We start from the raw sequence: 12,952 nt of genomic DNA, 5'->3' as shown, positions 1-12,952 counted from the left end.
AGACAACACAGCTGTCCCTTCTAACCTTTCATTCGTAAATTCTTTTCTCTCCTGTTTTTATTTATAGGTTGTCGTGCAGTTTGACACAGCACACCACAATTTTTGTTTCTAATTTTGAAAAGAAAAGAAGACAAAAAATAATCATTTCATCATAACGAAGCATTAGTTTACAATTTTGAACAGAAACTAATGCCAGCTCTAGAACATCATCTTGGAATTGATCTCCCTTTAAATGCATTTCAAAAGAATCTGTCAATGGCTACATACCACAATTTAAAATTAAACCCTGCCATCAAACTAGAGAAAGGGTCGGCCAAACGGCACACATCATGTGTCGGGAAAGAAGCCCCATTCTTTCTCTAAACATCTCAGTGTTTTAATGAAAAGAACCACAATACATTATTACACTCACCACAACAAAATAAGCTTTTTGTGCCCTACTCAGGGAAAAACAGGTTGAAAAATGTTATGCATAAACTTACATTATGCATCACACAGTGTTAATGAAAGGAGTAAATCCTTCCACAACACTAATGTTGCCAAAAGAGTTTTATATATTGTCTGGAAATTGCCATCATGCACTTTATCCCTTTCCAGTCAGCTTTACAATGCTTAGAAGCAAAGTGATACAAGTGTATTTCCACTTGCTGTATGCTGGACTCACACGGTACTTCATCCTACACAAGCTTGTTCTTACTTCTTCCTTGTTACCTTAAGCATACATAAGGAGTGCAGATGGTCATGAAAGAGAGGCTGCAGACAACAGTGCTCATGCCATGTGAATGGAAGGCTGTTATCTTTGAATCTTCAAAACATTTTTGCCTCAAAGCTTTCATTTATCACTAAGCAACCACTTCAGAGATCCGTGCCTATGTCTTCTACACAGCAAATCCCACATTTTAACTCAAATAGTAGTGAACCTCTAAAGGGAATAAAGTTCAACTTAGCCATCAGAATTACACACTCCTCTCTCCCTCTCTCTCTCAAAATTTATAAAAAGAATAATTATGCTTTATGTAGAACAATGTGCAGCTCTGAATGCATGAATTACATTCTGAGTTCCTTTAGGAGAAACAACTAAACCAAATGAACTGGAAAATGCTGTTGGGAAAGATCAGTCTGGGCTAGAGGTATACTAATAGCTTATTGATTCAGATTTTTAAGTAGTTGAAATGTTGAAATACACACTGCATTTATACCAATCTACACCAACTGGTCTTTGTCCAAAAATGTGTCATTTTATCAGATGTGTCACTGAGCTGGGAGGCTGCCATGACTATACTGGGTGACTGAATGTTAAAATAATTTCTCCAGGGAGAAGAGGCTGATCCCAAAGGTTTTCTAGTTCCAAAGGGGAGATCATTTTTCACCACCAGCTGGAGCCTGATGTCAGACATGCCCTTGCTTCATTTATTCTCCTCAGAGGTTGAAACCCAGCTTGTCCTTCCTGACTCCAACATTGTTTCACATTCGGGCAAATGGCAGCTACTACACAGTGAACTATTAAAGCAGGAGAGCCCATGAGACATGGGAAAATAGTTTAGGGGAAGCGGTTTGACAGCAGGATGTGGTTGTTTCTATTGTCCTATTAAAATAGAGATATCTGGGAAGCTTAACTTTGTTTTCACTATGTAAACACATATCTTTTAACCTAGCATGACAAAAAGATGCAACTAAAGAAACTAACAACAACAACAACAAAAATCAAAAAGAAAAAAAACAACAAACCCAAAGAAACCAACACAATACCAAAACCCCAAACAAGCCAACACAATAAATATTTTCCCTTTTCATGCACTGTGTCTACTTTCTTGGCAGGAATATGAGAATGAAGCCCTGTACACCTAAAGGAAGGCTAATTGGTACTGAAACAACAAATGCCTGGGGTTCCATCAGACTTTCATGTTTTATTTTACATTTGTACTTTGGTCTGAGAACAAAAAGGACGCTACAATGATTGAATGTCTTTTATAAAGCCATCTTATGACAGTATCTTGACATATTTTTATTCCCTTCTATTCATTTTCTCCAGAACAATGAGTAGATAGAAATCACCAGTTCCCATACAATATGCGGTCAGCTAAAGCACTACAGTTTAATTCTTCAAACAAAATAGCAGCTTGGACTTGCCCACACTAATGGTTTGAGCTTGTGACAACTATATTTATATCATGCTTATATGACTTTTATTATACCATGCTTAAATGTTGTTCCAAGAACATTGTTGTGAATCCCTGCTACAGACTGGTTACCACACACTCACATTAGACATTTAATATTTAACATGAGAAGACAAAACCATGTTGCTTTATCATCTCCAAGTATTTACATTGAGATAGTATTGATAAAAATTATAACTTTTTTGAATCAGCTAGAGTTTGGTTTTGTAACTGGTTTAAGCTGTAAATACTGAGCATAAATGGATATCCTCTGCAGAGACCTCTGACTGCAGCATTTACTGCATACATTGGCATCTCCTGTAATGTTCCTCTCCTTACACCATGACACCTCTGCGGTACTTAAAAGCACGGAGAAGCTAGTTGAGGCTTTGAAATAAAAAGTTATCAAATCCACAGCATATTGTGTTAAAGCTGGACCAATGCCAGACATTAATAACTTTCTGATCTCTCTTCTTCATAAATATGGAGCAAGCAGGAGACCATGAAGAACTGCTTCTGGAAGTATTTACAACACTAGTAGTATTTCTCACACAAAGTAACCTAACTGTTATTGCAGATACTTTCATTGCTACATTTTCAAACCTGTATTGTGGATTTCTCTATATATGCATATTCAGAAATCTGAATGAACTAGTGGTGTGAATTTACAGATTATACAGTGGCTAGAGAGCAGTATGTCTCTTTTGAAGTGAATTAAGCTATTCTGAACAAAAGCCATTTTCACTTTGAATGCGACTGTCTGAGCAAGGGACCAATCCACTTTAAAAGTTGAGATAATTTGTCTTTATCTGTGAAGCAGATTCTCTGACACTGTCACAAAAAGCTAAATGTCAAAGAAAACCTGTCCTTTGACACCACAGCATCACATATTTCCAATTTTGTTCTAGCAATGATCATTAGATATTAAGCAAGTGAGGGTGGAATTGTATTTGTTTGATTTCAATTTCTGCTTTTTGGCAAGATGCACAATTCCTCTTAAGATTAATGAAAGATTTCCTTTCTGCCTCACTTCCCCATAAAAAGAAAATGAAAAGAAAATTTGCATTACAAATTTGAGTAAGATAAGTATAAAAATAGGCGCTGGATGTGTTAAATTCAAATGGATTTTTGTCTCAGCTGTTACATCATACCACATACCAAAGCTACTGCACTGCCACTGCCCACAGAAAGCACACTGTTCTAGGGACACCAGTCTTCAGGGGTAGGTAAGAGACCTAATCAGAAAACCACTAGAGAAATAGATTATTAGTTTTAAGCAAACTTGTACTTTTGTTATCACTTGAGTGGGAGAAGCTCTTGAGGATGTTTGGAGTAAGTCTAAAACAATAGAACCTTTGGCCTTCAGTCATACTTCTAAGTAACTCTACCTAATAATAAAGATGAGCATAATATTGGAAAGAAGACAGGGAGGGAGGGGTAAGGTCGATGTAAAGACAACTGCACAGGGGAAAAACGCAGTAAACATTAAAGAACCTCAAGGTTATTAACAGAGATATCAACTGTTGCTATTTACAAATGCTCCTGATACTAGCTGTTCTGTTTAACTCAACAATTCTGGTATGACAGACACCTTGTCAGTTCACAGGACATATTTACAAGATGTATGATTTGGCTTCAATATGGATGTAGTCCCTTTTAAAATCAAGAACCAAATCTGTATGGCAGGTAAACAGTTAATGCTGAACAACATGCACATGATACTTCATCAACTCCCTTACAAAAATTAGGATATTACTCTTTATTACAGTGCCCTGTAATTCTAAAGTAAATCATGCCAAGATACTATCTTACATGTCTGTAGATCAGATATCATTATTCAGAAAAAAAAAAGCTTTCATGCACTTACCTTATCCTCTAGCCGGATCAGTCTGGCTCCGACAGTATAGTATCCTTTGTCTACCCCCTTTTCTAAATAAAAAAGGAATAAAGATGGGACATTCACTACACTGGAAATAAACTCAAACTAAGAATTGTATCCATGGTATTTAAAGCAAAAAAAAAAGAAGCTAGTAAAATACTAGGGTACTATAAATAACATGAACATAATAAGAAGGAATTTCTTTATAGTGTTCAGAAGTCAGGGAGTAGTTGGAGAGAAGGAAGTTAGCTTGTCTAACTGACAAGATTAAGCTAGTCTAAAGGGCAACCTTGGTGGAGGTAGTCTGTGGACATGAAGGACTGTAGATACTGTCCAGAGTAACTTGATTCCTTATTAAATTATCTCAATTAACTGCATGTAGTTAGATGGAATAGGCATGCTCCTTAGGCAAAACCCCATTTTGAATATCCTTCAAATGCACAATGTACACTTTCTATACATAGAGAAAACAGATTTCAGCTGAGGTTGTAGATGTAAGAGGCAGCACTGTCCAGGAGAGGCACAGACTTAAGTCTTAGCTCCTCTCTGCAAATGAGTGACCCTGGGAAAAGCCCTTGCATCTCCATCTGCATTTTCCTTCCTAGCCTTCATGAGACTTGGTTAAATAAGGCCAGCTCTTCATTGTGTTTCACTCACACACTGCAAACAGTGGGATTGAGAGCCAAGATTGAAAACTGTGTGAAGTGGGGTCTATTCCTTCTATTTAGATGGCCAATTGTAAAGGAATGGGGGTGTAATTTCACAGGAAATGAAGCACAAAAATGGTATGTTCAGATAAGGGAGAAAAAAATCCACAAGAAAAAACAAAACAAAATAAACAACAAACAAACAAAAACCCAATCCCCAATGCAAAAGTAAATTAGAAGTCTATGTCAAATGAAGTTTGATACATTTTTCTCTACTAAACTATTTTGCCAATTCTGGGCTGGAGTAAGTACTCCCCATTTGTTCTACAAATTATTCCTCTTTTATGAATGCTTGAGCTTTGGTTTTTAAAGCTATTTAAGTCCATTTTGCTTAGGGCATGTGCACAGTGTGAAGGGCTACTGGAAGGCAGATGGAGATGTGAAATTACAGTGCATCAGCATCCACTGTAACTGCCTGTACGTGTGCCCATTCTGCAAGGAACTCTCATTCTTGCATTTCTCAGTGAATGGTACTTGCTTTACCATCAGCAGTGTATACGTTGGCTAATGTGATATGTTTAGTGATACCTTTGCATCCAAGTAACTTGTACTGTATGCTCCACAACCTTAGAGGGAGACTTCAGCAAAAAGCAATGTTGGCAAGAGGACTCTTCTAGCTTTCCTTCTCTCTTACAGACCATCTAGTGTGTTAAAAAGGTCATGGACCTATGACAGCTCTGTGCAGCCGTTAGAAAGGAGAAATGTTTCATCAGAGAACATAGAGGAGTAAATACCATACAGAGAGAAAATTCAAAGATTGCTCAAGGACACCTTGTGGGGACAGAACATAAATGACACAGCTTGACTCATACATGTGTGCTGTTCATTCATTAGTTCACAACCACAGAAATCTCTTACAATATAAGTGGTGGAGGATCAAGTTTATCTCTGTATTCATCTCTGCCTAAAATGAAATAATTGACTTTTTAGTCTACTTTCTAGTTAGTAAATCTGTAGACACTTATCATCTTTCAAAGTATTTACCAGAAAAAACTTGCCTTTGGGGATTTCTAAATTGGGATGTGATTTGAACATCAGTGGGTAGGTAGTGTTTTTGTTTAGGTCTAAAATCAAAAAGCCCCCCAAACCTGAAAAAATATCCCAATAAGGTTTTTTGTTTGTTTTTTAAAAATAATAATTTCCTCACCGGCTCTAATTACATCCTTCATATGACCACCTAGATATTGCCAAACAGCCAAATCAAGTTAATAATGTTTCCTATTTTAGTTATTCTCAGATGCGGTGTGGAACAGAAAACAATAAAATAGGAAGCAGATAAGCAGTGAGAAGCTATTTCATGGCATGTGGCACTCCTATCAGATGAGGTGAAAAGAATTATATACATGCATGTAGCTGTGTCATGTCCATCCCCTTTTTGGCATGCAGGCTGCATACGTCACAAAAGGCTGCAGTCTTTCCTATTTCTTAAATCTGCATTCAGCTCTAATTTACAAGTGTTAATCTCTAATAAGAATCATATTTAAAAGTAAATGGGGTGCGTATAAAATGTGCAGAGCATTGTGGCAAGAAGAGTGGGCAGAAGTTCAAATAACATTGCTCTAGGACACTTGATTTCTATCTCATATTTATGCTTTCTCTCTTGAGTCTTTTCATGATATATGATTTTAGACTTCATACATCAAATTATTTGCTTTTACATAATTGAAAAAATTGCATGGCTAACTATAAATCTGAAATGTCTTAGTTTTTACATTCTTTTTACATTTGAATTTTGTCTGTTCTTTGTGTTGGTCTGCAATAAAACAGATACACCAGCTAAGAAAGCCAGTAACTGCGTATATGTGTATGTGAGAGGCACAGGCAGAAGGAAGCATGCCTGATCATCATGAAAGAATGCACAATTTTTTAAAACCAGATGAAAATACATATAGACAAATTTTAGCTCAAAAAAACAAACCCGAGACCCAAACAACCAAACAAACCAAAACAAACAATCAAACCAAACCCACAAAAAACCCCATTCCAAACCAACCCAACCCAACCAAAACCTTGAAACAAGGTTATATCACACTGTTGGTATGTAGCACACTGTTGGTATGTTACAAACCCATCATTTTATATATTTAGACTTGAATTAGATAAAACACTAGTATACAAGCAATATGCATTATACTTCAGGAGACTGAATATTTCTTGGGTCATCTAGTCCATTTCTCATCTTTATTAATAAATAATTTCTTCCTTGAAGGTCTTTGCCTTGCTGAGTATATGTGCTATACTACTTTCAAAATAATATGATCCTGGACTTATTTTCCATCATTTTCACAAAATATGACCCATCTCTTTCCAGTGAACAACTAGAGATGGCTCTTGTAAGAAAAAATTAAAGCTTTTAGGTATTCCCCACACCAGCTGAGAAAACATGAAAGACCATCCCCAACTCTTTCCCCAAGTGGATGCACATGATATAAATGACATATTACTCATTATTCAAGTTTGTTTTCTTTTACAAAAAACCAGTAATTACCATCTTAAACAAGTAAGATGAAAAGAACCAACCAAATGAGGGACAGTACTATAATCTTAATTTTTTACCCAATTAGTGTGCTCAGTCTCATCGTACTATACCAAGCTTTTAAGAAAACAGTATTTTTTCTTTGGACAGAAAAAATACTTATGGGGAACATTATGACAGTGAATGAATTGCAGACAGATGGTCTGAAAATTTTAAAAGCTGGAAATAATCTACTCTGCTTTACAGAGTAAGAATCCTTCCTTGATTTTAACTTATATGGAATATATAGAAAGAAGTATGCTAACTGAAAAATTTTAAAATTTATCTGAAAACCATTTTTTTTTTTTTACGCAGAAAATGAGGAATTTGAGCATACTAACATCTAGGATACAGCAGATGGCTAAAGATATCTCAAAACATCAGTGAGTTATAACAAGTTTAGTACTGGGACTGCAGAAAGCAGGATAGTGCAAGAGACACCATTACCTTCTTTTCTCTACCACAATGCAACTACAACATTCTGGACCCATATTTGTTCCAGTTCTATAAAAGATCTATGTAGGGAAAACTGTGATGAGCCTACGGCAAGAAATTGATTCTTAGGTTTATAAACCAGGTGTGCTTCTGAAAATGCAAGTCAGGATTGCCCTTTTAAACCAAGAAGCCATGAAATAGCAAATAACATAGTTGCCTTAGGCATTGTGACTTTTGACTTGAGTCTCTTTTCTTGTCAGTCAGAGCCAATTGACAGGTAGAATACACTAAAAAGAGGTATGACATAGTACTAGATCAGTTGCTAGTGATTTCTCTTAGACAGCCTAAAGAAAATAGAAATAGTAAACTACCAAAATCTCTTACTTTAGAAGGCCGCAATGCAACACAGAAATCTCTGTGATAAAGCTACTTGTTTCATGATGAATGTTTAAGAGTATACACTGAAAGTAGAAATCTCTAGCTTTTACAAGTTGCAAAAATCTGGCTGCTAGCAGTAATTTGCCAGGTTAAAGATGTGCAATCACCTTTCAAGAAAGAAAACAGCCACAAACAAAAGATCCATCTTCCTACCTGCTTCATTTATGCAACCTCTGAGATGACACAACTTGCTCAAGTGGCTCATGAGGAACAACATAACCAAGTTGTTAGAGAGAAGCCATATACACTGAATCTGGTATGAACTGCATCACACTCCTGCCCTTCCTCTAGAAGGTGCTGATGGCAGGACTTAGACACACTTTCATTATACTATGTACAAAAAAGTTAATATACCAAATTCAAAACAAAATGCAAGTTTCTTTATTAGCTTTTTATTAAGGATGGAATTCATAACTGTTCAGAGAACTTGGATGAACAGCAAATGATCTGCAGTGATATTTCTGCTGGCTCTTTGCATTGAGATAGATCAACCCCAGTAATGAAATGAACTTTCAGAGACAAGATTGTGAACATGTGACAGCTATGGAAAATGTCCTAAGTGTTTTTATTTTTGACCAAGTTGCCATGGATTGATTTTGTCTCCAGAAGGGAATAAATCAGTTCCCACAGAGATATGGGTATCTTTCATTTCAAATATTAATCCACTTTAAAGATAAAAATTAAACTAAGCATATTCATTATGCTTTAAAAGATATTGTGATGCAATTTCCTTCTTAACAGCTGGGAAGGAAATAGCATCAGAAAGCTTAAGTGGCATTTAATGGGAAAAAGGGCAAACAATGGAACTGTCAAATTTTACAAGAAAGCCTTTTTCTGCAGGGATTCCCACCTGTGTTATGCAGACCCAAGAGGTTCAGATGAACCGCAGATTAACATCAGTCTTTTGCATACTTTTCTGAATCCAAACACTGGACCTTTTGTTTTACCTTGGCATTATTCTTCACCTTTGCCCCTGAAAAGCTATAGTAAGTCTCAAAAATTGCATTCAAAAGCAATTAAATCCATCATGTGTAGTAAAGGTCAAGTATTACACTCATCTTATTTGTATCATTACATAAGCATCTGCCTTGTTAATTCAATAAATTTTATTAACATGTGCTTTGCCTCTATAGCAACAGTTCCAATTGTTAAGGGGTTTGTTTATTATTACAGGAATCTTCATTTCATCTTTCAAAATTGTATTACCTGAAACACTGAGATGGGCTTCTAATGAGGCTAGGACACAGCCTGCTGAGTATAGCCACGGGATTCAAGTCTTTGGAAAATGTGTTCATTATCTTAATGTTTTCAAGCCCACTCCTGAAACTAGGAGTTTGGAAGAAAGCTATTAGGTGCGTTGAACAAAACAAATGAAAAGGGAGGATTCCTCACTATATATGTGCATGTGAAAATTAAATCACAAAGATTCTTGTCACAAAGTGTCACAGATGTTAAAAGTTTACAGGGGAAACTAGGCAAACTTGTTGAGGACAAACCAATTAGCACTTTGAAATATACGGAAATGATGTCAGGAAGTCTCTGATCTGCAAATGGCTGAAAGCTTACCAGAAGGTTAGAGGCTTATGCATGCCCTTTTTTTTTTATACATCTCACAAAGCGCCTTGCTTTTGGCTCTGTCGGAGTCAGAACTGGTCTGACCCAGCATAGCTTTTATTCTGTTCTTGTATCGTTATCTTGTTTTAACACAGCTTTTAGTGGTTTTTATCTTTGAGAAACTAACTTGAAAAATAACAATAATTGCTTCCAATGAATTCAGATTCTGGATCTTGTGTGACGTCATTCACTTTTGAAAGGTAATAATAATATAGACACACTGCAATTACTTCTTATAATATTATCAGAGTTGACAACAGGGTTTCAGTAACAGCCTGATCTAAAACTCACTGAGGTCACTGGAAAGACTCCCATTCATTTCAACAGGCTTGGAATAAGACCTTAAGATTCTTTGAATGGGAGTATAATAAAACAGGAAAAAAAAAAAGGAGCTGGAAAGGAAAATTCTTCTCATGTTTTTGTTCTTGGCAGTTTAATTTTCTTTGCATTGTCATTTCACTTTTGCTTGCCATCAATATGAGAATAACACATTCTGGAGGAAACACCCCTATTGTTTACAAATGAGATTCTTAGCAGTGCCTTGAACTGTAAAAATATCATATTGAAAATACATTTTCAATGTAGAATAAGCCATCCATTCTGAGGAAAGCTCAGGAAGAACGCTTTTTCAAGAGGAGAAGGGCACTGCAAGAGTTTGTTTCCCCCCAAAACAGAGCGATACTACAACCATTCATCACTGTTCATCACTTGATTATTGGTGGGTTAGGTAATATGAGGACTAATGATCTAAGCCTAGTTTTAGTTCTGCAGACTGTTTATCTGGAACCACTTATCTTATTTTTGGATTTGTGGGAGGTTTAGATAAAATAACTACTGTATCAAGTAACTTTTGGTTTTGGTCTCGTAGACTCCTAACTGAGCTTAAAAGGTTTTCCATCTCAAACAACCCTTTTCCCAGTCAGTATTTACTCAGTCAGTTTGAGGGCAGATCCATATTTTTTTGCAGGAGGTATGACTTTTTAGATTTGGCATGCTGTGGAGGTAGACATCATTCTTAGCAGGGCCATCATGCTTTTGTATCTAAGAGAGCTGTCTCAAAGCAGCTATTCAGCAGTAATTTTGCAAGAAAGGACTAACAAGGGAAACGAGTTGCATGGACACAGATGCCATAATCTTCTCCTGAGCATAGATTATGGATTTCCTAAATATCTCTGAAATCCTATGATGCTCTCCCCCGTAAGACATCCATTATGAATTCTGAATATGAGGCTACCCCGACTTATCTTACCTCTGGAAGCCAGTGGGGTTTTTTCCACATATTAAGTCAAAGCAATAATTTTTGATTAAAAAAATGATAATGAGTGATAAAAGACATGTCAGATATTGACTTGAACTTTTTTTTTTTTTCCCCTTGATCATCTGGGGTTGCATTGACAGCCACTGCAGGACATGGCTGGTACAGCAAGTTGCTGTGTAACCTCAGTCCTACAAGCAGATCATTCACCTTGCTTTTGCTGTCCAATGTTCTAGTGTAGGCTTTGCATATTAGTTGCCCAGGACTGAATCCGTCATCAACACAAACCCATGGTTCTTCCTCAGTACTTTAGACTCTTCAACACATGAACACTTTGAACACTTGTTCAAATCCACAGACCCATCTAAGGTCCTCTCAATGCTTGCTATTGCCCTTTTGACCCAAAATTTGGTCACTAGACTTCCTGAACCTATTCAGCGTACCAAGCTGCTCAGAAAATCATTTCACAATTAGCTTCTTTGCAGCCAACAATTCTAACTACTCTCACCTCTGAAACAAGAGGCTGTTTCATAAAAAATACCTCTGAAACTATTTTTTTTTTTTAGCACAAATTATAGTTCTAATTTGGTTCCATTACTTTTGAAATAAAATAATACATTCTTTAACGTAATCAAAGTTCTCCAGTAAATTTAGCTTGCACAATGTGGAATGAGTTCCCAAGCATTGATATTTATAGATGTATTCGAGGAGATGGGTGTTTTTCCTGTCATCAAATACCAGCTAAGATACAGGGGAAGAAGGTTATACTACAGAGTCTTCTGCAGCAATTAGATGTTAAAAATGTGTTTTGAAAGATGCTCCTCATTCCGATATTGTAAACCATTTTGACCACTGATAACATGGGATTTTCAAAGGCTCTGAAATAACTTTGACACCCTCAGTTACACTTACAATCATGAGTGCTCAGGCACCCTCAGTTACACTTACAATCATGAGTGCTCAAAGTCACTCAGTGATATGGGATTTCAGTTAGTCACTTTCAAGCTTGTAAGGACAGAGAATGAGGCAGGGCCTCTGAAAATTTGAACGAAATCTCTTGTGATAAAAAAATGACTGTTTCTTTCTGTTCTTCCCATACAGGAACTCGGTTTTCTAATCTTCATGAGTTCCACCACAAGGTTTTCCCAGAATCTCACTGCTGTGCACAGCCAGGGAATTCTCTTAAGTTTTCGGCTAAAATACATTTATGACCAGTTCACAAATGCTTGTTCTTCTGCTTGCACGGTCCTTTCCCTTATGTATTTCTTTTGCCTCCCAGGTAATTACTCCTATTGCAGAATTAACAGACAACCCTTTCCAGCCCTATATTTTGCTAGGTTGAAAAGAACAAATTTCTGTTCCTCACTAATGGAATAGGTTCTCCTTTCACTAGCCATCCTAGTATTTCTTCTTTCTTTTTTTTTTTTTTTTTTTTACAGTTAGTCTTTTCTGAAGATATGAAATAAGAATTTTGCACAATATGCCACCTAAGGCCTTACTTCAGTCACATGCAAAGACATGTATACTTCCCTGTATGTCTTGAAAATCTCCTTCTTCATCCTAGGATCAGATTAATTTTTCATGGATATATCACACCATTTTCTTACATTCAGTTGGCATTTGCTTACAATTAAACAGCATACCAGGCCTCTCTTTCCCATAAAAAATACTAGACTGTACACCACTACCAACATGTAAGAGATTTTTCTAAATTATTTGTCCTGTGCCTGATCTTGCTTTTTTAATGATTGTATTTCCTGCCCCTTCTATCACTCCAGCTTTCAAGGCTACCCCAGTTCTTCCCGAATGATACTTCTGATCTTCCTTTGAGCTTTCCAAAACTAAAATCCACAGGCTGTTCAGAAAGGAATAAAGCTTTTTAAATGGAACCAACAGGTATTCAAATGTCAGCACAAAGGATTTAGAAAGAATATTTTTGTGGAAAATTTT

The 12,952-nt window shown here is 36.4% G+C and overlaps 1 protein-coding gene across 1 annotated transcript in view; it reads right to left on the bottom strand.

The window, feature by feature from the left end:
- LOC308053212 (potassium voltage-gated channel subfamily KQT member 1-like) overlaps positions 1-12,952 on the bottom strand; it is a gene marked incomplete at its 5' end in the record, with an annotated part of 492,142 nt that overhangs the window by 198,178 nt on the left and 281,012 nt on the right. Inside the window, one exon of the mRNA XM_080364037.1 lies at positions 4,027-4,088. Within this exon, the coding sequence (XP_080220163.1) occupies positions 4,027-4,088 (62 nt within the window). The remainder of the gene's footprint in view (positions 1-4,026; positions 4,089-12,952) is intronic.

This window comes from Nesoenas mayeri (genome assembly GCF_963082525.1).
Source record: "Nesoenas mayeri genome assembly, chromosome: 1".
NCBI classification, from domain to species: Eukaryota; Metazoa; Chordata; class Aves; order Columbiformes; family Columbidae; genus Nesoenas; species Nesoenas mayeri.
Note: the sequence above shows the minus strand (reverse complement) of the source record. Positions and strands in the feature narration are given on the sequence as shown.